General features: G+C 39.6%; 1 protein-coding gene across 1 annotated transcript; it reads left to right on the top strand.

The window, feature by feature from the left end:
- Positions 1-6,623: 6,623 nt before the first annotated feature.
- Positions 6,624-23,789, top strand: TC2N (tandem C2 domains, nuclear; the record flags this gene model as incomplete). The annotated part of the gene is made up of 11 exons (XM_080619594.1): positions 6,624-6,690; positions 7,337-7,567; positions 10,646-10,810; positions 13,657-13,748; positions 14,208-14,283; positions 15,365-15,465; positions 16,343-16,459; positions 17,392-17,583; positions 19,528-19,642; positions 20,115-20,314; positions 23,679-23,789. The coding sequence occupies 11 exons, from the start codon at positions 6,624-6,626 to the stop codon at positions 23,787-23,789; spliced, it is 1,467 nt and encodes a 488-aa protein (XP_080475720.1).
- Between the last annotated feature and the right edge of the window lie 2,755 nt (positions 23,790-26,544).

Genomic DNA, 26,544 nt, shown 5'->3' with positions numbered 1-26,544 from the left:
GCTCAGTGTAATGCAGGAGTAACTGGTTGAAATCCAGTGGTGTCAGTATCTGAGTAAGATGGGACAAAGGTGCAATAATGGGCCTTCTGCTCTTCAAAAGGAAGATTCTGCTTTAGCAAACTGTAAAGAATGAGAGGAGTTTGCAGGACAGAACCATGCTGGTTCGGACCAGTTGTCCATTCAGTTCAGTTTCCTGTCTCTGGGATCAGTGAGAGGGATTGGTAAAGCTTTCCCAGATGGGCTGTTGTGCCATCATTTACCAGTGTGAGAAGGTGCTTCCTGTGCCTAGGCAGTTAGTGGTTTGTTTGCATCATGGAGCATGACACTCTTCCCAGCAACTTTTTGCCATCTATTTCTGTTACTAGATTTAATTGTTTAACTACTTAAACAATGCCACTAGGCTCTTTGTGCCAGGAAAGCTGTGCAATGCTCCATCATAAAATACCCATCATCTGAACTAGGTTAATGATGCATAGTCTCCTTCTTTCGGTTTTAAATATGTAATTATATTTTTTCTGCATTTATTTGCTGCACTGGGAGAGCTTTGCATCTTTTCATTATGTTTCTGTCAAACTCTTTGTAAGCTGCCTCTTACAAGAATGCCTTTCTGATTTTGTCCTTCAAAAGCTTTCTCATAACTTGTCTTTTTTCTGTTGTGTTACTTCAGCAACTCTTTTGCAATCCACTACTGTCAGGGTGAAATCCCTTTCACCTTCCAGGCACAAAAAGGAAGGAAAGCCTCACATTTTCCTTCGTTTCCTTAGAAGGCAGAACTGGAATAATCTCTGTACTCAAATTCGAGAGCTTTTATGCTTTTCCATGAGTTACAAGCAGGGAAGGAAGGTGTATGTACACACGCACCCCCACTAGTTACTGCAGATATCACTATTGTGAGGTTCTTCTGGAACAGGCATAGGTAGGAATCTTTTATCATGCATCTGGTAGGCGACTGTTGGTACGACATTTCTTGTTCCCTTTTCTTTTCTACTACTGTCTAGGTTTATAATGAATAGCAACAAAAGCTTATGTCCTGTCTTTTCACATGCTCAGACACACTTGAAACGCCTGTCTTTCCTGTGTGGATGATGCAAGTCAGATCTCCTTACAGTCCACCCCAAAACAGAGCTTTTTTTTAAACCATGGGGTTTATTCCCATACAAAGACAGGCTGAGAAAATTGGGGCTGTTCAGCCTGGAGAAGAGAAGGTTGTGTGGAGGCCTTATAGCAACTCTCCAATATTTGAAGCGGACCTACAAGGATGCCAAAGAGGGACTCTTCATCAGAGACTGTAGTGATACGACAAGGGGCAATGGGTTTAAATTTGAACAGGGGAGATTTAGCTTGGATATAAGAAAGAAATTCTTCATGAGCGTGGTGAGGCACTGGAATAGGCTGCCTGAGGAAGTTGTGAATGTTCCATCCCTGGTAGTGTTCAAGGCCAGGTTGGACAGAGCCTTGAGCAACCTGGTCTACTAGAAGGTGCCCCTGCCCATGGCAAAGGGTTTGGAACTAGATGATCTTAAGATCCTTTCTAACACAAACCATTCTGTGATTTTATGATTCTATGCCTTTGGCAAGTGTATGCCTATGCATGGCACGATGTGTGCAGTTGGGTGCATGTGCTGTCCTTGCTGATATAGTAGCAAAGCACCTGGAGGCAAATTTCTCAAAACCATTGAAGCTGTTTACTCATGTTGACTGGTTCTGAGATGCAGTGGTCCCAGGCACCCCTCTTCAGACAAGGAGCTGTGCTCAGACTAGTGAGCAGCTCCCAGACACTCTCCCCCAGAAAAAAAACTCAAAACAGCTGGCCATGGGAGTTAAACCTTTTGCAGCATCTGCACTGTCAAAAGAGAATCCATCTGACCTGCAGCAGGAGCAGCTTTTCTTGTGCTATGTTCCTGTTAATCTTCTGAGACCTGCAGGGGTACTGTTATGCAATTTGAAGGATTTATATGTCTGGGATTGACTGCGTCTCCTGGATATGAAAGGCAGAAAGGCACAGAGGTAGCATAAATGTGTTGTTTGGCTGAGGTGTGTACTGGCAAGCTTGAGCTCACTTTCTTCACAGGGCAAGATCCTGGGATGCTGCAATGTATTGTGGCTCTGCTGGGGCTACTGTAGCTATGGACACTTATGTCATTCGAGGATCTATCCCAAATGCTGAATAACAACTTTTACACCTCTTGCTTTGCGATGACTTCCTGCTACTAGAAATTTTGCTGTGATGTGTTTCTGGAATGCAGATCTGAGAATATGTTTCATACATTTATTGCTGGCAATAAATCTCATCACGCTTGAAACCTCTGGTTTAGCTAACTTGCCCAGTTTGACATCAGCTATTTCACCTTTGTATCTGTTGCATAGTTTTAAATGTGTTACCTGATCAACTCCGGAGCACTGCTGTGTCTAGGTGCTGTAAAATACGCCAACAGGCTACAAACTTGTTGCAAAACACAGCTTTTTATCATAAGGCAGCAAAGACCTGAATTTTTTTTTCAGACTGCTTTCAGCTTTTAATATTTAATACTGTGATCATCCATTTTCTACCATGTTCCTTTTATTTAATGAGTTGCTGAAAATATTTACTTTCTTCTCCAAACAGCTCTGTCTTGTAATCATCCTGGAGGCGTTTGGAACTGAAGTCTTTGATACTTTGTTTATCTGATTTTAGCTCATTCAAAATTTCTATCTGAGAAATCTGGAAATCATTAAGATAATTTATGTTCTCCATCTAAACCCATTAAAATAGTAGTGATTGTTATTGTCTAGGCTCAGTGTATGTGTGTGGTTGGTTTTTTAATTTTGTTGTTTCCAGGATGTTCTAATAACTTGGCTCTTCTTCTGCCTTGGTGTGGAAGAACTATTGCTGAGTTACATTTGATTATCTTATTTTGGCTTGATACTGGGAAGAGAGAAATAAAAAAGCTTACTGAAATCAGTGGAAAAATACCAAGGAAGCCATAGAGTTTGAGACAGAGTGACAAGATCTGGGTTCAGTTCCCTCTTCCACTGCAAATGTTTTGATTTCTTGATCTCATTTATTTTGTCTGATAATCAGGGATAATTCTCCTTTTCTTCCTATTGTTTTCTCAGTCTAATATCTCCAAAATGGAGAATGTCTTTGATGTATGCATATTGCCTAACAAAAATTGACTTGAAAACTTAGAGATGGGACCAAGTAGTCCTAACTTCTTGTTAAGAAGAATGGTATTGTTGGAAAGTCAGTATTTGAAATTTGGTGATGCACCTAACAAATGTCTCTATAGTTCAGGTTTATTTGGTAAATTTCCAGGCAAATGCATGTTAGTACAACCTTTTAACAACTCTTAAATGATACACTAAGGATTTCTGGGTATCTAACACCCGCGAAAGTTTCTGGCATGTGGGAGAAGTGTAACCTTTGATGGAAATGTCAACCTCTGTCAAGATCATGAAATACTGGTTTAATTTTCTGCAAGATTTTTGTTCATTTTTGGTTAATTAAATGTGCAACAGAACCTGATAAATTTCTCTCTGTCCCACATGATTAAGATGAAACTTTTGCGTGCAGTGAAAGTTGTGTAACTAACCTTAAGTAACTTGGGAAACAAAGATATGAGAAAATAAATGAACTGGATCCAAGCTATCTAATTTATTGCCAGGACGGCTCTTCTGAACTAAACCAAAAAAAGCCCATATATATTTATCTCTGTAGCTTAATGAAGTACAGAGATACTGTATTGAGACCATCCATGTTGATTTCACAAAAAAAGCAAAGTGCTGAAAGTGGAATGAGGGAGCACTGCATGTTGGTGATCTATCCCTCTGCAAATGCAGTCTTTTTTTTGTAATGGGGTTCTGGTAGAAGTCTAGGAACAAAAGCACAAATTTTGTCACTTAAACCATTACATTTTCAAGCTTAAAATATTGTAAGCTTTTTTTTTTTTTTTTTTAAAAAAAAGCCCTTTCTTTCTAGGTAAGGCTCTCAACTCTTGATGGAAAGGCAACTGGTTGTGACAGACTATTTACACTTGTTTATTTGCTTACATTAATGGCTTCAGCTAAATAGTTCTGGGGGAAAAAAAATCACTACCACGAACTGAATCTTCTCTGATGCAGAAAAATTAATTTTTCCACTTTATGTAGGTGGAAAGTGGGGTGGTTACTGACATTTTGGTTTCTTTGCCAGCAGTAGTGAATAAATTCAATCTGGACATTTTGAGATAAAAGACTGTTTTGCCTGTGCAAACTGCCACTGAGGCTTAGATATCATTGTTTCAAAGCTTAGAGCAAATGAAGCAGCTGTTTCAGCCCAGTTTAAACATGGTGAACAAGAGTAAAGCATATTAACACCAGCTGTGTACTGATAACAGCTGGAAAGGAAAATCACTGCAAGGGAACCTTAAAGTAAACTTGTAGTTCTAGCAGGCTTAAGTATCATGAGCATGTCTGTGAGGGAAGAGCAGCAGTGAAAATTTTATCCTTAGAAACATGAAGAATTTAATGAGAAATTTGCTTGCCTCTTTTAGTGCCTCAGTATAGATGCAGAGCAGGTTCTGGAGTTGGTGGCATGGCCTCTGAAGATTTTTTGATGCAGATCTCATACTGTACTTACACGCGTAGGCAATTTTGAGATCAGAGCAAGTACCGAGTGATGGATTCTGTTCAGAGTTATTTTGTCTGGATAGAAACTAAGCTGTAATCTCTTCAGTAGTATTCCCATTTTCCAGAATAACATGTGCTATTCGTATTCGGGCTACTTCTGAGGTTTTTACATTCACTTCGATTTTGTTCATTTTGGTCTATTGAGCAAAAAGACCAGTATAAAACTAGAGGAAATAGTTAATGTCACTTAGTGGTAAAATCAGCAAAAACTATTCAGAGAAATTGTATTAAACCAAATATTCCCGTAGGTCCTTGTTGCAATAGAATAATGGTTTACCCAGGTTTAGGTGTAATGGGAATGCATTTTAAGAATTGCCTTCTAATCAGTCCTTTGTGATAGCTCAGAATTAAGAATAATTCTGAAACAGTTATGTAGTTATAATAATAGACCTTCATTATATTTCACATTAGTATTTTAAAGATACCAAGTTAATTCAAGACTTCCTCATGAAGCCACGTGCTCTCAGTGACTTTGCAAAACTCGTAAGGTAAAACATAACTAGCAGTGTGGAGGTATTGTAGGGTGCGAAAGAGCAGGTCAGTAAGGATACGTTGTGTTTGGTCAGTATTTGCAAAGCGATACATCTGTTGATAACTTTCAGTTGCTCCCTACCCATGGAAATAAATAATGTTAACACAAGAAAGCATGTTTTCAAAGTTAGATTAAGTGTCTGTAGCTTAATATGTCCACTTGGCATCCATCAGAATTTTGAAGGGCTTTTAATGAAAGAAAAGTTTTGGGGATGTTAGTGTTATTTCCACAGTATTTGTGTGGTTCCCTAGCTGTCTTTGAATAAACGTACAAAGAAAATGACGGCACTGTTCAAGCTGCAGGTGGGAATGATTCCTGTGCTGGAGCACAGAAGCTTTCAGCAATTTCTTGCCATTGAGATAACAGTAAATGTGTCCACTTGTCTATAATTGTCATCTTCTCTCTGTGGTTTCCCCCTTTCTCTTCTTGTCTTCTCCATCCCTTCAGCTAATATTCATGTGCTGCTTGGTGTCTTCTGACCTCCATGGAGTTGGAATCAAGTCTTGGGTATGTTCTACAAAGAACCTTGTGTACTTTAGGTACATGGAAAAGAACTAGACTTAGACAGCTGAAGTTTTGGACAGGAGGCAATGCAGCTGTCTGAGTCCCTCTGAAAAGAGAACATAAGGATATGAATAAAGACATTTAAATGAGGCCAGTTAGCATTGTCATAAAGTTCTTTTAATGTTAACCAGCTGTTATAGATTTGTTCTCATTCTTTAGCAGATTACATGTCTCTTATTGTGCTGGAAGTCAGCGCTCTCTATTTCTGTATGCATAGCAGACAATAATACAATAAACCAAGTCTTCAGATTCATGTGTATGCAATTATGAGAAAGCAGTAGTTCCTCAAAGAAGGCAATTTTGGCATAATTCATAACAAGTGTTTTTAAATGTGAAGAATGGAGCATGTTGAGTGAAAAATGTAAACGCGTATGGATGTATGTGCAAATAGTACATAAGTGAAAGAGGATAGGAGAAGCATGAACAAGGGGAATGGAATAAAAAGCACATCTTGCAAATGACTTGACAAGACCACATCCAAACAGTTGTAAAGCTGAATAAACTCCACAGCCCAGTGATACACAGAAATATGAGAAGAATTTTAGTGTTCCCTAAAGACAGGGACCTGAGTGGGTCACTGAAAGTACTTGGATGCTGTATGTTAAAATGATCTCTTTCCTGTGCTTTTACATAAAACATAATTTGTCTCGGTTAAGATCTGAGTAAATCTGATGGCTCTGATCCTTTTAGGACTGAAGTAACTTTCTCATTGACCCTGGGACTGTGTCCAATAAGCAGTCACATATTAAATAACTGGTAATATTGTATTTTGATTTCAATTATTCCCATCTGCCATGGTTTGGTTTATTGTGTTTTTCAGGTTTGATAGCTACACTGGATCTTTGATTGTGATCTCCTCTAAATTGCAACACTGAAAACAATGGCAACAGAATGTATAAAAGACTGCTGTAAATGGTGTTTCTGCATGGAAAAGGAAAAAAATTCTCGTGAGTTCTGACATAATGACATGAACTAAGGGTTTTGCTGTTCTGGCTTCATTAATTATGAGATTTCCCACTAGTAAAATGACTGTGTTACAACTGATAAGCTTGAATTCTTTTACGATATCCAAGATTCTTTCCATACCTCATTGGGAGATTGAACACATGCTTGTTAGCATTATGAACTGGAATTGGAACTGAAAAATAACACTTGTCTGAAGTCTGCTCCTTGCAGCCTAGAATGTTGTCCAAAAAAGCTAGCTTTTTACCCAAGGTTGTAATTGTTTTGTATCTCTCAAACTCTAAGAGTGAATGCTTCTTTTTTTTTTCATTTTTAAACTCTCTGTGGATTTGCAAACATCTTAGATGTTTGAAGAACTCTCCTATGATACAAGTGTAGCTCTTGTGAGAAATAACTTAAGAGCAAGGTAGCTATAAATATAGAAGCTTGGACAACAACGAATTTGGATCAGTGCAGGTGTCATGAGGGTGAGTATCTTTTCCAGGTGCTAGTCCCGAATACTAGTAAAACTGAACACTAGCAGTAAGGTATCAAGCACAGATCCTGTGAAATAAAAGAGTTCTTTTCATAGTATTGCTCAAAACTTAATACACATGTGGACTGTCTGTTTTTCTTGCGTTTTATTTTTAGCAGTTTCCATAGTGAAGGAATCTGAAGCAGCAGCCGCAAGCAAGCCAGCTATTGTAGAGAAGCCTCCATTGTCTTCCGTGTCAGTGAAGCGTCAAGTTGGCTGTTCAGAGGATTATCTGCTTTCTAAACTGCCCCTGGATGGTCAGGAGGTACCATTTGTGGTCCCTCCTTTCAAATTGGCCTATGTACAACCGAAGAACCTTCCTAGTATCTCATATGGAGGGATTCAAGGTAAAATATAAACAGCATTGCTGAAATAGTTGTTTAGCTTATGCTACTCCTTAGAAGTTGTCAAGTATCCCTACTGAAAACATGTTTGCAGAACTTTTCTAGAAGCGTGCTCCTGTTTCTTTTATCTCTGGACACCCAGAGAGGTTTTGGGAAGGATGTCTTCCCACTATGAGTCTCTGTGATTGCATGAATAAAACTGAAAGAGAGAATTGCACAGCAGTGCTCATACTCAAAAGGAAATAGAAGCTTTAACAGAGAGTTTATTGGAAGCAAGGACAGACCTAACACATCCCTAGTATACAGATGATTCAAGTAAAGAAGGAGGGTGGCCTGGCTTTCATATTTAATGAACTGATATGCTTTAACATACAAACTCATCTTCCTTTTCAAATTTTTGCTAATAGACAGCATATGCTACTACATGGCGGAATTTTTTTGCCTCTACTATTTCCTGTTCTATTTGTTGCTCTTTGGAAGGCCAAGGGTCATGGATCTCAGTGGTATAAGTTTGCACATGCTACTGTAATTCTTTGCTTCATGACAATCTTGTGCTTCAACCTCTACCAGTTAGTCCCATGCTCAGACTGCCAAAATTATGTACGTGCAATTTAGGCACAGTGGCATTTTAAAAGATTAGGAGCCTGGCCCAGTAACATGAGTTTCAGGTCATATGCTATTGCTAGGTTGTTGATCCTGCCAGGGGATGCCTAGAATTAGGTAAGGGAAAATTCTGGCACAGGGGCATACCTGAATGGTTGTTTTCTCTAGAGTTGCTTTGCTTCGAGGCTGTGATAAGCTTTCAGTCCCATGTGGTTGTATTTCTTTTCTGAAGGTTACCTTAGTAACTGAAAAAAAGTCAGCCACATGTTGCATAATAACCAGTGCAGTACTACCTAACTGCTTTGTGTTTGTGTGATTTTACTGCCACACTTCTCTGTTCTCTCTAGGTCCTTGCTGTTGCTTCTTTTCTCCTCCTGCAAGCCTATTGCCAAACTGCCTCCTCACCCATCCCTGCTGGTAACAATGGCACCAGAACCAGGCTAATCAATTTAGCAGAGCTTTTTGGTATAGATTGGCCATTCTGTACCTAATCTGGTTAGTGGGTTTTTTTGTGAGGTCTGCCTCACCAGACATGGACAGGCAACCTAATAGCTGGAGGTAGAACATGTGAGGCCTTCCTCATCTCTGAGCCTGACCTCTGTTAGCCTCCCTACTTTCCTGCTATTTCAGTAGCTGGTTCTTAAAAGAACCACCATACTTGGACAAGGTGCAGACATGCAGGACATGGTCCTGGTAATCCCCTTTCTAACTGGGTCTGGGCTCAGGCTCTGCCTTGCTTTGTCCAACCTTATCCTCAAGATAGAGTACAGAGAAGTTTATCAGGACTGGGAATTCTGCTTTATCATCTTTTCTGAAGGACCTGGTGAACAGAGTGGCCCTTAGGCTATAAACCTGGTAGATCTTCTAGCAAGATGACCTGACTGTTCATGATTGTCTCTCTTCAGCAAATATTTTAAATTCTTGAACAAATATTTGAAAAGTGGCTCTTATGTCAAGTAGGCAACTGCCATTCCTCTTTCTGAATATAAATACTTATTTTTTAAGCTTCATTAAAGTTCAGTTTAAAAATGCAAAGTTTACTTTTTAGGGAGTTTTACTAAATACATTGAAGTGTGCTGTCATTCCTTCTTCATATTAGCCAAAGTGTATTAAAAAAAAATTTATTTGGAGTATTTGCCTCTTAGGCCACTGTTAAATACCTGTAAAAGTCTAAGTTCTGCTCTCAGTTCCACTCCATTTTCTGTGCATGTCTGACCATTTTCCTGTAGTGAAACTGAACATGCTCAGTGTTAATTCTTGGAATCCCTTCTGAAAGCAATTAAGCTCTGGCAGCTTTCCTCTTCAGTGCTCACTGCAGCGCGTCTCATGCTGTCACAGAAGTAAGCTAGCAGGAAGAAGTATGCTCCTGGTCTGGAACACTGGCTTTTCTATCATCTGCTATGTAGCAGTTCTTTGTGGCCTCACTTCTAGCATTCATCCTGATTCACATCATACTCAAGCCCATTATACTTGAATTAATGCTTTATCATCTCTCATGTTCCATCTCACTGTTTTAGTTATTCTTTGTTACTTACTTTTACTAGCACTTGGTGGAAAGGATTTTACAGCAATAATAGTTTGCCTCTTATGGTGCCACACACTTCCAGAATTGAAGGCACTTTAGAATGAGGTAAAGAACTTTTTAACAGATGGGTTGAAGTCCAGGAAGGTGAAGTGAAGGAAGCAAATGCCAGAGCTTTGCAGAGTCCAGGTCACCCCATCCCTGTTCTCTACTGTACTGTTTGTTATATGCAGCTAATTTTTGCTCCAGACAGACAAAATGAAGGAGTAGAGCAGTGTTCTTTACTGTTCTGCTGACCAAGACGTGTACATTTTTTCCAAAATGATTATAAATAAAAGAAAGAAAAATAGGGCAGCTGTGCTGTAATGGGCTAAGTAAAGGGCTGTGATTCAAGCAGTCTCATATCTGTCTACTTGTGCCTCAGCCAACAATTCGAGTCATTTTGGACCAGTGATCTTACCACTGACAGACTTCCTATGGAAATTGGATGACAGGGAGACTGTAGTCACAGTTTGCATTATCTTTCCATACAAGTCCCTCCTGAAGGTTTGGGGGTCCGTTAGCTGAGTGGGAATGTACTGAGAGTAGTTAGCCAAATAAGTCAGAGGTTTTCTATACACATGGCCTTACTTTTGCTGTTGATTAGTATCTTGCTGTCTGGTTTTGGAGCCTTCTGTATTTTAACTAGTTAGGCATTTATTGTGGAACTCCAAGACAGGGTATGCATAGCTTTTTATGGCTAATTTAATTCCTGTGTTTGCATGCACGCTGTGGAAATCTGACATAATGTGTATGTGTGTTTTCTTTACTTTTACTTCTTTTTTTCCTTTTCCTGAAGTAGATAATATTGAAATATTTTGTCCTTTGCCCTGAAGGCAATCTGCCTGCTTTTTGAAGCCAGGCAGCATGTGTTATGTCTGGAACTCTTGCATTTGATGTTTACTTGTGCACTGCAGAATCTGCCAGAGCCTCATTTGGTGACCGGAAAGCAGAACTGCACGGCGTGTACCAGTGGCCCCACTATGACGTGTATAACCCATTCTATTTGGAGCAGCGGGTTTCGCCAGATCTGATTAGGCGCTTCCAAGCAAAATCAGATAATAGGAAATTATATGGATCAGGTGAGAAGGATTGCACCCTCATTTTTCTGTCTTTCTCTCCTTCCCAGGGTTTACTGGTAAGAGAAAAAAGCCATTAGTCTACAGAAGACGTGTTTGGTTATAGCAGTTCTCAAACTAGTCTGTATGCTATAGATGCTTCTTCGTTGGCGGATCAGTCTGTAGAGCCAGTTCTGCTTGATTTCCAGCTGTACTGTTATTTTCTGTCTTTTGAGGGCTTAACAAGGCTTGCATGCATCACACGAAGGTAGACAAATTGGCAAGGCAAGCTAGTGTAGCTGCCTGTGATCTCAAACAGGATGCAGTACTGCAGATTCCAGTTACCAATAATAGGACTGAGGGAGATGGAAAAAGGAAGTCAGGCAGTACGTTGAGTGGAGGAGTGCATGAGGAGTGCATATATATGGAGAGAAGAACAAGCACCAAAAAAAACATCCAGGAGTAGATTATAAGAACAGGTGCAAAATGGGGAGCGATGCTATATGCCAGCTTTTCTGTAGTTTGCATTTGAAGGTGCAAAAATGTCCCCACTTCTGATTGCAAGTGTTTAAGAATGGGGGAGGGCTGTGAGAGAGTAAAAGTTCAGCTAGAAAGTGTTTAGCTATCGAGGCAAAAGTTTACTTCTGTGCTATTGATTAGTATATGTATCCTATAATGAATACTGTTTAGATTAAAGTAAATGACTAAGTGTTGCTTGCTGTAAGTGACTGCTAAGGCAAACACATTCACAAAACTCATGCAGTCAAAGAAGTGTACACACCTCTATTGAATCAGAAGCTGGCAACAATGTGCATTTTAAAAGATGTTTTAGTTAGAATGGTACAGCATGCTTCTTTTACAGCTGGGGAAAATATCTCTGTGGCTTGTTTTAAAAATAATTCTGAATCACCATAGAGACTACGTGAGAAGACTACTCCATTTATTTTCTTTTTAAGAGAACAAAACACACATAGCATTTCAGCCTCCTTTAACACATATGGTTTTGCTAGGCTTTGTAAGCACCTGTGGTGGGAGCCAAATGGGTTTTATAAACTGTTTTGAATTTTTCCTTCAGTTCATCATCTCTTTTATGTTTTTCTTCAAGCTAAGTAAACGCTTCACTAGTTTTGTCTTAGTAAGCTTAAGTATAAGAAAGGTTGCTTAAGTGTGTCTAGAGTGCAGTTCTAAAAGGTCTTCTTCCTCCAGAGTTTTTTTAACAACTCCTTCAGAACCTACATGATTCTCTTCATGTGCATCTATAGACTATTTAAGCAAAACTCTAAGCCTGTTTTGTTGCAGCAAGTGCTATGATACTATTCTTGTGGGGTGGCTTAGAACAGAATGTGTTTATTTGGAAGGTGTGAAGTGAAATTCTTGAATTTTCATGTGAAGCCCTCCCCCCATTTCTTTGAAAACATTATAAGCAGCTTTACTAGATGCAGCAGATTGTATCGTCTTTAAAGCATTTTGGTGATATGTAACGTGTAGACTCAAGTGGATGTTTCCCAGTAAGCTGTGAAAGTCATGAGTACTGAATATGGAATGAGCTTCCATCACTGTAATAATTTTCAAGTTAACTAATAAGCTGGACTCTACTACTTGCTCCCATTATATCAAACAACATTTCTAGGCTTCATATGATACTATAGTGGTACTGCACACCAGACTTCATGAACAACTCAGCCCTTTTATGTCATGCACAGGAGAGAATTTGGAGCTTGTGCCAGCCATACAGACCTTCATTAAATTTTCTAAATTATTATGTTACTTTCCTTTTCCTCCTATGAGTTCTCAAAACTATCTTTATCTTCTGTTCTCTTTTTCTTCTTTGGGAAAAGAAAGATTTGTTCTTTATTGTCATATCTTACAAGTAGCATAATTGGTTTTTTTCTTTTGATAGCAATAGAAAGGGAAATAAATTTTCAGTAACAAGTGATGTAATTCTGTTAAGCTGTGATCAGTGAGTTGTAATGGAAGTCTTCTGAAATATTGTAACAATTCTGAAAAAGTAATGCAGCATTGCAAGAAAAAGCCATTCATTGCATCAGATAGTCCCACAAGTTAAACCATACTGCTTTCAGCATGGGTCAGTTTTGAAGCTGGGAGGATTTAAAAACCTCTTGAACATTACCGGAGTCAGCAAAGATTCCTGAAACAGTGGCACTAGTTCAGTTGTCATTTTCTACTGGTGCTACATATTATGCACAGGCAATGTGCTTTAGCTCTGTGTTGCTTCGAGGTCAAAAGAAAACCGATAGGCTCTGTTTAAACACCTCCAACTGCTGAGGAAACTATCCTTCTATAAAATAAAGATCTTGCTTTTTTGCTATAACAAGTACCTGTCATCTTAGAGTGAAGACTTGCTTTGCCTGAGATCTAGGAAGAGTGCAGATTATGGTGCTCTGATACTGCGATCAGTAAAGCCAGGGAGATGAGGACAAGTTTAGCAGGCAGCATGTTTTTGCACTGGGATGTTAACTGTGGAAAAATTTTTAAAAGGAGATGAGGCTAAGCCCCAGTTCTGGCTGACTATATTTAAAGACAAGGCTCTCTGTTTGGCTAAAGCATCTACAAAAACAGCCAGTTCTCTTGAGGAAATAATTTTGAGGCAGGCTTCCCATCCCACCAGTGCTACCAATGTGACCAAGTAAGTTCAAACTATTTCAAAGATGGAATTGATTAAGATATTTTAATGGCTTGTTCTGTCTTGAAAAGGGGAAGCAGGGAAAGGTGCTGACATCCTTCCTTAGATATTGTTTAGCTAGTTTTCAATCCTACCATAGGTCTACTTAAATGTTAAAAAAGCTTCTTAATTTTTTTTCCTAGCAACATTGCTTACATCATTTGTATTGTTCGCTTTGTCTTTTTAGTTAGTGATTTGAGGTCCAGTGCTTTGCCTGGATCATTTGATGTAAGTCGTTCAATGTTTGATCTCAGAAGCCCACCTCATCGCTTCATGAAGGTGAGTTCCCCTTGTAACTTAGGTTATACTGAAAACTCAGCTTACTTGGTGTATCCGTTCCTGTTGCATTGTGTTTTCAAAGTAAACACTGGGGACCATTGAACTATGCACTGGAAAGACTAGGGGAAAAGTTCAGTGTCTTGACCAACTTCAAGAGGCTCTTTCCTGATGTCTCCTCTGACTACTGGTGTTTTGGCCCAAAGGGCTGTTGAGAAACCTGAGTAGTCTGTTAGGCACGCCAAGACAGACAAGAGGTTATGGTTCTGAGCTGGCCGTATGTGTCCTGTCATTGTGTTAAAGTAGTAATTCCATGCTGCTGGATAAAGAGATCAGTAGGGAATGAGACAATTATTTGAAATTGGGTGTTGCTTGCTTTTTATCATGTCTGGTCTGATGGTAGAATCTCTCTGGGTTTTTACATCTGTTACCCTGAATGAAGTGACTTTATTTTGCCTCCAGAGATACGATTCATTATCCAGTGTACCCAGCAGTACTTCTTCCAGGAAGGATTCACAAGGCAGTAACAGGAGTCTGGGTAATGTTTAGTTTGCTTTCTTTGTAATGAAATAGTTCCCTTTGCACTTGAAACATTAAGTTGTCTCTGCTGTTGATGAGAGGGGGTGTTTGTTTTGGGTATGTTTTTTGTTTGAGGTTTGGTTTTTGGGGTTTTGGTGTTTTTTTTTTTTAGATGACTATGATTAGCAAGTCAGTTTGGAGACTACTTCACAATTCAAAATGTAGAGTTTTGGACTTGCACTTTCCTATCATCAGGAGATTGAGCAAATGAGCCTTTGAGGAGTTCTCAAATGCTTTTGAAAAAATCACCCCTGGATTTACTACCTCAGTGAAGTACAAAGCTGCAGATGTTCTGTTGGGATCAAATGCAGCACCTTGGTCACAGTTCTAGTCCTTTTTTATGTATCAGTGGTTTTCCGCGGGAAGTACCTGGAATCCAATTCCCATATTACACTGAGAATTAGGAAAGAATATTGCATGCAAACCTAGTATGCTTATTTATGAAAAAATCCTGAAGTGGAGATACTGCAAAATAAACCCTCAAAAATTAATCAAGTCCCCACGGAACTGACCCTGCTGGGGTCAGTTTTTCTCCTCAAAAAGAGGACTGGAGGGGCAATGACCCAGTTTCAGTTATGCCAGAGAAACACTGGATGTTAAATGGTTCTTCCGACTTCGAGAAAAGCACAATAGTAAAATGTTTATTAAACTGGAACTGAAATCTGAGAAAGATAAAAAGCAGACAAATTTATAACCTTAAGAGTGGAAGTGATTGATCTAAGGGAAGTGATAGATTATAAATGTGTCTCAAGCATATGCTTTTTTTCCCTTCTAAAAGTTTTTCAAGTACAACACAAGTTATAAAATTCAATATTGATAACTGAGGTAAACATGAAGGCTTTTAGCTATGCAGAAGGTCAGGCTACAGGACTTTATGAATATTTTGTCCTTAAAATGTAGGTGTTAAGGTATTTCACACTTATTTTGAGAGAAGTGTTCAAAGATAGGCAGTCCACCTACTAACAAGTTCCCTTATTCTTGGAATGAACTTCTAAAACACTGCATTACTTTCAAAACCACTAATTGGCTTTCTTCCATAGATACTATAACATTATCAGGTGATGAACGAGACTTTGGAAGACTGAATGTGAAGTTGTGTTATGTTTCTTCTGTAGAACAGATCTGGATCACAGTTTCACATGTAAGCAAATATAAATAACTTGATTGTTATTAACTCAAATATCTATTTTACTAAGTGATAATTCTCATTAAATTTGCCTCCCTGTTATATTAAGGAACACTTTTAGGAGAAAAAGGAAATTACTAAGTATTAATATAAAGTTCAGTCTAATGTAATATTGGGCTTCATTCAAAGTATCTTCCTCTCCTTCTCCCACCCACTTCCCCCCCCCCCCCCCCCCGTTGCAATCCCTGTTCTGCTGCAATAAGTAGTAAAAAGTACAAAAAGTTGAATCTAACTCTGTATGTTACTATACATATGTTCTGATTGTGGAGTGAGGAACTGTTCAGCATAGGTAAGAAAGATGAGCTGGTCATAGGCTGGTCCTGCTATGGAAATTTGGAGGCAGCTAATTGGAGCTATTTTGGAGGCAGCATTTAACAGATTTTAACAGTTCCTTCAGGGCAGGACCGTAACAACGTTTTGAGGACATGTAACTTCTTGTGGCTTTTTTGTTAGCTAATGTGATATTGTTTTGCTGGCTGTTTTATAATTTTCCAAGAACTATGAATAATTTTTAGGCAGTAGAAGTTTGAGTAGTCAGAAATCCTCATAACTACATCAAGTGATAAATAATACGTAAGGGATTTCATGATTTATCTGTTGTCAAATTGCCACATAGTGAAATCATTAAAATCTACTGAACAATTTTTTACCCTCTGGTTGTAAAAAATTAATTATTAAAAGATCTGAAGTGACGCAATCATTACATTGGCTCTGATTTACAGTCAGTATTACAGGAATTAAGCATAGTTCTAGAACAGTGTAGAAGACTCTCAGTTGTCTGAAGGCCAGAGTCTTACGTTGTCTAAAATGACTGTCTTTTTTAATATTACAGTGCAAAGACCTAAGCTGGCCTTCTAGCTGTGGGGAACATCCTCGTATCTATGTCAAGGGAATTCTCACACTGCCCAAACCAGTGCATTTCAAATCTTCTGCCAAGGAAGGGTGTATTGTAAGTAGAGGCAGGAAAAACACAATGAAATCTTTTCCCCAAAGAAATAAAAGTGAAATGTAAATGTGTTTGGTTTATGTTTTGTTTTTTTTTGTTTCTTGTTTTTGGGGGTTTTGTTTTGTTTTTTGTTTTTTTTTAATGGACCAAACATTCACTCCTATGCCATATTTGCTGTGGTAGTTGTCTAAGTTTGGATTATTTCTCCCCACCTCTCCCAGCCCCCCTTCTCAAAATCCTATTAAAAGCCTTGTTCCACTTCCTTCCCTTATATATCCTCTCTTGCATTGTACTGTTGCCCTCCTTCTCTCCCAAGTCAGCAGGACAGATATGCTCGTAGGGGACTGAACCATGGGCTGCTTGCCTTGGCAACTCAGTTGTTGGGGACTGGAGGAAGATTGGGCATACCTGTAGGTATTCACCCCAGTGAAGGTAGATGTAGTACTGCCTCTCATTAGGGCAGGAGATGACGTTCATATTTCCTTTCTACAGAAGGTAGTAAGAATTGGTTGCATGGGACAAGACTCCTGCTAGTGTCAGTAAGTGAATATTAAGGGGGTGGAAGGTAAAGCAACATAAAACTCCCATAATGTAAGTCAGAGGTAAAAGAAATAAAATCAGCAGGAGAGAGAGAGAAGCAAAGGGCCACAGAGGAATTTGCTTTGACAATGTGTATATGCTATTGTAAAGCTCCAGAAGAGATGGCCTCAACTCATTAAGGTAGTGAAAAATAATAGAGAGCTTTGTCCCTGCCAGGGTGTGACAGTGAGGTGGTGAGTCTGTGGGGACTTACCACTGCAAAAGCACACTTTCCATAGCAACCTAAAATGGTAGCTGGGAGCAGTGGCTATAGGACCAGGAAGCCTTAGTTTTTAGGGTTTGAGTTGAGTGTGACTCTTACGGTGGTGATGTTATCCCTCTGTTTTTCCTTCTAGGATATGGAATTTATGGAAACTTTTGTATTTGCTATTAAACTGCAAAGCCTGCAGGCTGTCCGATTGGTATTTAAAATCCAGACACAGACTCCCAGGAAAAAAACAATTGGAGAGTGCTCCTTGGCACTGCGGGAGCTCAGCTCGGAGGAATCAAGTCATTGGCTGGATATATCTCCTCCTTCCAAGGCACCTGTAAGTGCCAATGCTGCCAAAGTATGTTGCTGTGTCAACTAGAAAGAGTTGCTGGGAATGAAAGTAATTTAGTAGTAATTTAATGTTAATGCAATGGGGGGGTTGGGTAGTGTCTCTTTTTCTTTTCTTTTTATCCTTTTTTAGTTTTTTTTCTTCCCCTCATCCCTCCTCTCCCCCCGCCCTGTTCTTGGGGAAAGGCATTTTGATGGGGAAAAAATGCAGACTGTAGCTGTTCTGGTCATAAACTGCAGCTGTTTCTGGGAAAAGACTAGAGTAAGCTCTTCCACACCATGGCCTGCAGCTTGAGGGAGCAGTATTCTGGGGAAATGTTCAGCAATGTACATCAGGTAATTGCCTTTTCTGACCAAAAAAGCGTCAGAAGATCCTTAGGATTCACAGCAAGAGCTCAGAGCAAATGGAATCTGTTTTTGTTATGGAAGAAAAGTGCCAAGATCTTCAGTGGCTTGAAACTGTAGAGATAGCTATATATTTAATGTTCAGATTCCATGCTGTGAAGTAATAATTCAGGCAGTTCATTTCCATTAGCGTAATAAGAAGCAGGTGGCTTTCACAGCGGGATTTCCTTTCCCCCTACCCTCACTTTGTTTGTTTCTTCAACAGATTGTGTCTAGACATTTGTATTTGCAACAAATTAAACTTGAATTAGCAATTCAAAAGCAAATTTTATCTGTGTCTGAGTAATATGAATGATACTCTTGATTTCTAACGTTAAGTTACACTTGACATTTTTTAGTTCCAACAAGAATAACCATATTGCTTCAAAAGTCATAAGCTTAAGTGAAAGAGGAAGCTGTTTTAGAAACTGCTTCATCCCAGTGTAAATTCCTATATCACTTCACGGTTTCTCTCTCTCTGTTGGCTTTCTTCACCATTATTTCTAGGAGCCCTCCAGACACTGCTCGAATTCATCCCTGTACTACCCTATCAGGCAGCAAGTACTCTACTTGCCAATAGAGAGCCAAAGCTCAGTTGAGTAAGTGGCTTCCTCTCAGGGTTACACAGAAGTTTTGTGGCTGAGCTGCAAAGAGAATTTGGGTCTCTTCAATGAACTGGAACCTGACTTCACTGTTACTGACCTGTTGCTCTCTTACTTGATACATTTTGCTTCACTGCAGTCCATTAAAACTTGAAGTGAACTAGGACTAGCAAAATCCTTTTAAATGGAGGCTGTCAGAAAACCTGGGTCTCCATTGGCCTTCTGCTGTTCTTAAGTGCTCAGAGTACATGAGCATCTGACAGGAGAGTAATGAGGATGCCTCAAAGCACCTTTGCAACTAGAAAAAATACTATATATTATAAAATACAAAAATTCAGCCTGGAGCTCTCAATACAGTCAGAGCGCAGGGGGTGTGTATGTACCTAGGCATGTAAAGCCTAAGTACTTCCATAACATAGGAAACATCACAGCATGCAGTCACCCTTTTATATTCTTAACATTAAGTGGTGGGGTCTCGTATCTATAGAAAGCATTGCTTATATCTGCATGTTGCAAAATTCAGAAGTTTGGGAAAAGAACTCCAAAGGTTTTTTGCACTAGTGGAGCATAGCGGGTCTCTTACTTCCACACCCAGGTTTAGTAGAGCTACAATGGCATGTTTTGTTTTCCCTGTATGTGTCTGCACTTACCATTGAGGGATCTTTCCCAGGTGACTGTTTATCCAGTGTCTCTGGCTGCAGCCCACTAAGGTCATCTGTGTGCTGCATGTAAGCAGCCCGTCAGTGGAGCACATGTACTGCAGCTATGACAAGTGCAAGATACACTTACTATGCATCTGCAGCTTGTGCATACACCACATACTTTTATTTCTGTCCAGGAAATCCCAGATATAACTGTGGGAGCCCAGCATATGACAGAATTCCTGTGTTTCCTGAGTTTATAAGCAACTTAATCCAGATGTTATAGCAACATTCTTTTGCTTGTAGGTGTGCTGTGCAGAACTTCAAGTAGGAACTTGTTTTCAAGCAGTAAACAGGAGGATACAGTTACAGATTCTGGAAGCACAAAACCTTCCAGTTTCATCTACACCACTGTCTTTAAGTAAGTTACATCAGCTGTCTCATGCCTCCTGTCTAAAAGTATTTGTAACAGGTAAATTGCTGCTCAAATGGGTTGGCAATTCATAACATTCCTTACAAACCTCAGACTAACATACTGTGCAGTAGATTTCCATTGCCAAGGCTTGTTTCCACAGATGTCTTAGTTGATTACTTTTTGTTTAGTTTGAAGTTACGTGTTTATGTATTTTGGAAGGTTTGTATCCCAGTATTAATCCTGACATATAACAGCATTAGCTTGCACTTGCTGTTTGCATACTGTGTTAATCAATTCAATATTATTGAACATACTCTGTATGACTAATCAAGAAAGCTATTGCACAGCCCTTTTGGCCAGACTTTTGGGAATTTATTGCAATCTGAACCATACATGTATATCTTGTCATTTCCTTTTTGGGTGTGTTTGTGAGTAACCCTTTGTGTGCTATGCCTTTTTCCCCTCCCTTTTGTGCTAGATTTCTTTGTGAAAGTTGGAATGTTTACTACAGAAGGGATGATCTATAAGAAGAAGACTCGTCTTCTGAAGTCCACTAATGGCCAAGTGAAGTGGGGAGAAATGATGATTTTTCCAGTTAGCCAAGCTGAACAAGGAATTGGCTTTCTCATCAAGCTCTACAGCAGAAGCTCAGTGAGAAGAAAACACTTCCTAGGACAGGTTGGTTTCTGCTAACTGGCATGATATCCTTTAATTAAAATCCAGTTCCACAGGTTTCTTGGTATGAGTTTTAAAATACTTTAAATAAGGTGGCATATAGCAAAATAGTAAATGCTAATTCACTCCTGGATGTAACCCAAGAAATAATAGTACTGGGCTCTTAAACATGCCCTAACATCAGAATGGGAGTTGACACCTGATTTTTCTTTTAAGAAGAAATCCTTGAGTCATTTTTGTGTGGAGTACTACTATGTGGAAGATTCCTTCATACACACATACAATCTCCTCCTTGCCTCTAGGCTTTCTAAAGAAAACAAACCACACTATCAGGAGTTCCACAACCTATACTGTACTATTTTGGCTTACCATACCAATACACTTACAAACAGGTGTGTGTGAAAGGAATTATCAACAGCTACAATCAGATTGCCTTCCTGGGTAGAACAGTTCTGAAATCAGCACAATATTCTAAATGCATATGATCAAGTGATAGCATATGTGACCAAACATAAAACTATGTTTTAGTTGAGTGCTCTCTCTCCTCATCGCCTCTTTTAAACAGCTGGAACTTCAGTACTGTCTCTTTTGAAAGCATTTGTGTGGTTATATTTATTTAACCACCATAAAACTTGGTAGTCTGGTGTCTTCATTCTCTGTTCTCTTCCCCTTGTCGTTCTGTCGTGGTTTAAGCCCCGGCTGTAAATTAGAACCACGCAGTCTACTTCCCCCCCCACCCCCCAGAGGGATGGAGAGGAGAATCGAAAGAATGTAACTCCCACGGGTTGAGATAAAAACAGTCCAGTAACTAAGGTATAACACAAATCACTGCTGCTGCCACCAATAATAATAATGATAAGAGAAATAACAAGGGAAGAGAATACGATACCGCCCGCCGGAAAAGAGCCCTACCAAAAAGAGGACGTGCCCTTCCGGGTAGCTCCCAGTTACATCCCCCGGTATGACGTGCTGTGGTATGGAATACCTCTTTGGCTAGTTTGGGTCAGGTGTGCTGTCCCTGCTTCCTCCCAGCTTCTCCTCCTCCCTGGCAGAGCATGAGACTCACAAAGTCCTTGGTCAGTCTAAACATCGGTGTTATCAGCTCTGTTCCCAGGCCGAAAGTAAAAAACACAGTGCTGCAACAGCTACTAAGAAGGACTAAAAATGACTGCTACTGCTGAACCCAGGACACGTTCTAATTTACAATCATCTTGCCCCTTCGTTCTCTCCCACCCTACTCACTGCTTGTCAGGTCACACCTGGAATACTGTGTTCAGTTTTTATCTCCGCTGTACAAAAAAGATGTGGACAGGCTGGTGGGGGTCCAGAGAAGGGCCACAGGGATGATCAAAGGACTGGGAAGCTTGCTGTATGGGTAAAGAACTGCATTCATTCAGCCGAGAGACAAGAAGGCTCAGGGGAGCCTTATCACCATGTTCCAGTATTTAAATGGTGGCTGCAAAGAAGATGGAGACTCCCGTTTTACAAGGAGTCACATGGAAAAGACAAGGGGTAATGGGCACAAATTACTGCTGGGGAGATTCTGACTGGACACAAGAGGAAAATTTTTCACAGTAAAAACAATGAGCCACTGGAATAATCTCCCCAGGGAACTGGTGGATTCCCCAATGTTGGACACCTCTAAGATTTGGCTCGACAGGGTGCTGGGATATCTAGTCAATGTTGTGCTCTGCCTAGAAAGATTGGACCAGATGATCCCTGAGGTCCTTTCCAACCTGGTATTCCATGATTCTTTTTCTTCTTGGTATAGCAAGACATAGCTTTTCTTAATGCTCTGTGCTTTCCCTGACTCAGCTAGGTTTAGTAGCAGAATTTTAATGCATGGTTAAATGAATAATGTAGAATTGATTTTGAGACACCAACTATAATGTCCCTTGTCAGATGAAGGGCTGTGCTATCCTTAGGTACAGAAAGTGGTACTGTCCCATTCTGATGATGTTTCTTGTGCCTGTTGAAGACAATGCAGTTATAGGAGATGCTGATATGCTACAGAAGTGATGTGCCAGCAAGAGTTATGTGCAGTTCCACCATTTTATGAAGCCTCATGTCACATATGTTCCATCTTTTTGTGATTCCTGTTGGTGGAATTGGATTCGGAATAGGAAAAAAAAAAAAAAATAGAATTGTTCATCTTAGTTGTGCTACCTTGGAGCAAAAATAACCGGGTATGATTTTGCAGTCACTTAGCAATATATGAGGTCATCTCAATCTAATGAGTTACGTTTAATCACAGTTCTTATTTTTAGGGGGAGGAAATGAGCTACTTCTGCTCCTCAGAGGTTATTTGGAAAGGTTGTTTCAGCTCATGCAGGCAGACATTGCCACATAACACATGAAGACATAAAATATGGCTCAGGGAAAAATGTACTTTCAGCAATTGGCTGGATAGCTGGAAAAAGATGAATATAGCTGGATCTATTAATTTTGTTCTTCAGAGGGTGATGTTTAATTGGATGCTGTTCTAAGCAGACAATACTTAGATTAGCCTGCTTTTACAGGCATGTCTTAAATCATGAGCAAAATGTATATTGAATCTCTGTGGACATGTCTGTGGTATTCTGGAAGACATTATTCTCACTTCTTGAGGACACCATGCCTCAGCAGTGTAGGCTAAATGTGCTCCATAGTGAAGGTTTCTGAGAAGTCTTAAAAGGATTCATTCTTGGAAGACTTAAGGAAATAGAGTCCTGTAAATAATGATACCTACTTACATAAGCAGAATTCTTTTTGGCAATGAGACTGGTGATAATGTTCAGAGGAAAACGTCCTCCTTGTACCTCATTTCCTCATTTAATGGCCACTATCCATTAACTGAATACTGAGAAGGAATGGACTCTTATGCGTGACTATGTATGGTATGGGCATGCTAGTAACCTCTGTGGAATGCAGGTTTGGCCTTGTCTTTTGGAGTGTGCAATTTTAAATGCATATGAAAATGCTGGACAGCTAGCTGAGGATGCCAGATGGCTTGCAGCCAACTGGAGTTTGAAAGCATAGAGCCATCACTGGCCCGCATGAGCCCTTGACCCTAGCACGTGCATTTGTGTGGAGCAAGGAATGCTTGACTTAAAATATCTTATTAAGTACAGAAACATTAGTATGTAATGAGTTCTCTAAACTATTTTAGAGACTAAATTTAAACCCAGACTCCCTGTGTTCCCAGATGACAGCCAAAATATGTTAGTCGTAAGAGAACTGCATTTGTTGCTCTTACTCTTTGGTCGTAGTCTACATGTTGTATCTCATTCTACACTTCCATGGTATTTATTTGGAGCCAATGAATTCTGGGCCTCTATGTTATATCAGGTAAATTCAATTTTATTTTTCTTTTTGTTTCTTTCTGCAGATCTGGATAAGTTCTGATAGCAGTAACAGTGAAGCAGTAAAACAGTGGAGAGATACTATTGCTAACCCTGAAAAGGTTGTTGTTAAGTGGTACAGCATTAGTCCGTCTTGAAGACTGCAAATGAAACTCAGGACTGATTTTTCTACAAAGATATTTCTACAGTGTTTAAAATAGTATAAATAAAAAGAAAAAATATTGTCTATACAAGTTCTTTGGAAGTTCTCCGGAAGTTCTCCAATACATCAAACCTCCATGGTAACAGGAAAAATTCAGTTTCACCAAGAGGAATACTGGCTAAATATTATTAAGAGGAAAACTTAGGAACTGGAAAAGTGCTCATTCGATTTTAACAAACCCACATTGAAAAATATATTTTTGTCCCTTTCAGGCCCCATAAGAGCACAGGAATCCAGTCTTGGAAAGAAGCAGGTTGAATCAGCATCTTCTTCACTAGTCGCTGGTTCTAACCTCATCTGCAGTCTTGTCTTGGGCACACTCCAAAGTTTACAGGAATTGGTCCAGTCAGTGGCTTGATCCTATGTACCTCTAAGCCTCTCGGGCTGCACTCGTGCTGACACCTTTTGATCAGAGTAGTGTGTGCCTGAGCAAGTGGGAAGGCTGTGGCAGTAAAAGGCATAAAGGGAACTTTGCAATAAGACTTTTCGAGTCTCCATCTTTGATGAAGGGTTGTTCAGTTCCCTGACATGCCTGCAGCTTGTGTTTTCCCTCATCCTTCTCTCTAAACAGAGTGATTGAAAGAAAAGAGTTTCTCTGACTGTGATCTTTGCAAGTAGGGCCCTCTAAACTTGCTGTGTTTGGGTGAATTCTGGTTGGAATCAATGGAATAATACAAACAGGCAACCACCCTCCCTTGGATCAGGGCTAGTATTTTTAGATATGTTTCTTGTATAGAATTCTTACGTGTAAACCACTTCCTATCTAATCAACAATGTTCTAGCATTTGCTTACATTGCTAAAACCCAGACTACCATGTACCGAAGGAGTAAGCAAATATTTACTTACATAAGTGCTTTTTGATATTAATGAAAGTGAAGCACAGTATGGAACATAGACTTTGTTTAAAAGATGGGCTACCATGCAGAAATATTTGTTACATGTCTAGGATGGTGAAAAATTATGTGTGGGAGTATTTTTGTTACTTGTTTGTAGCAAGAAAAAATTACCATATTTTTATTGCAAATTATATTTTTACTGCAAGATCCTATGATTATTTTTTCTGTCAGTCCCCATATTTTCAGGGGCTTGTTCACAGTTATTTTTAAGGTGGGAAAATGCCATGTATATGATTGATCTATATACATCTAAAATCACAGACCTCTGCCCTACTTGAACTACAGGATTTGAAAAATATAGTCTATTAAATCTGCTGCTTACAGATTTACTGTTTGCTGTCTGGACTGTACAAATGCATACGTTTGTACAGACACTGAGTAATTTTAGCTTTTTTTATAACTTGAATCCCATTCAAGCATTTGACATGGACTACAGTGGCAGTAAGAGCACTTGCTGCTTGAAGGCAAAGAAACAGCGGGGAGCAGAGAAAATGCTGTAACAGGAAAGCACGTTGTATTTAAGTGAAGAGCTCAGAGCATCTTTATATTAACTTTATTGACTTTGAGTAAGGGTAAAGAAAAAATGGAATTTCTTTGATATTTCTCTTTTATCAGCTGATAATTAAAGCTTTTAAAACTTCAAGCATTTTTTGTTTTTAAATTTAATATTTTGGGCAAATGAAACCATTTTCCCAGGTTCTTACATATTCTGCTTTTGACCAGTTTTATAAACGAACTGGAAAAGTTCTGCATGTTACTCAGAGAGCAAACATCAGTTCTAGCTCTTACTGACACTCTTTGCAGAGTTGCCAGTAGGCCTAGAGGATCTTGACTGACAGCATTAACTTCTAGACAGTTTCAACACTTGGGATGAGCCTGGCCTGTTGGGTAAAATGAAAAAAAAGAAACTGGACTTGGCGGATATTCTTGGAGTATCTTTACTTGAATATGACAATCTTTTATTCATTGTGGCTGAAATGCAGTAAACAGAAGTGCAAACTGTTTCCTTATGCAGAATGCTGCTCTACTTGAAAGAGAAGACAGAGAATATCCCAGGACTTTGGAGGCTCTGATTCTACAGGGTGGTTCTACAGAAACTGCCAACTCAGTGGATACTATGTAAAATGGGCTTTTTGGGCTGCTTAAGGACGCCCAGCCCTTTAAAGGCCTAACTAGTAACATCTCACTTTTCCTATGTTAACATTTAATCTATGTGTTTATAATAAAAATTATGAAAAAATTTCCATCTTTTTTTCGCCAAAATTTTTTATATCCATGTTTACCAGCATCTCAAACTGAAGTTCAAGTCCTACATTTTTCCCTGAGAAAATCATAGAATCATAGAATAGTTAGGGCTGGAAAGGACCTTAAGATCATCTAGTTCCAGCCCCCCTGCCATGGGCAGGGACACCTCACACTAAACCACCAAACCCAAGGCTGTGTCCAACTGGGCCTTGAACACTGCCAGGGATGGAGCATTCACAACTTCTCCAGGCTGAACAGCCCCAGCTTTCTCAGCCTATCTTCATTTGGGAGGTGCTCCACTCCCCTGATCATCCTCGTGGCCCTCCTCTGGACTTGTTCCAACAGTTCCATGTCCTTTTTATGTTGAGGACACCAGAACTGCACACAATACTTCAAGTGAGGTCTCACGAGAGCAGAGTAGAGGGGCAGGATCACCTCCTTCGACCTGCTGGTCACGCTCCTTTTGATGCAGCCCAGGATACGGTTGGCTTTCTGGGCTGTGAGCTCACACTGCCGGCTCATGTTCATTTTCTCATCAACCAGCACCC

The sequence above is a fragment of the Psittacula echo genome (genome assembly GCF_963264785.1).
Source record: "Psittacula echo genome assembly, chromosome: 5".
Taxonomy (NCBI): Eukaryota; Metazoa; Chordata; class Aves; order Psittaciformes; family Psittacidae; genus Psittacula; species Psittacula echo.
Note: the sequence above shows the minus strand (reverse complement) of the source record. Positions and strands in the feature narration are given on the sequence as shown.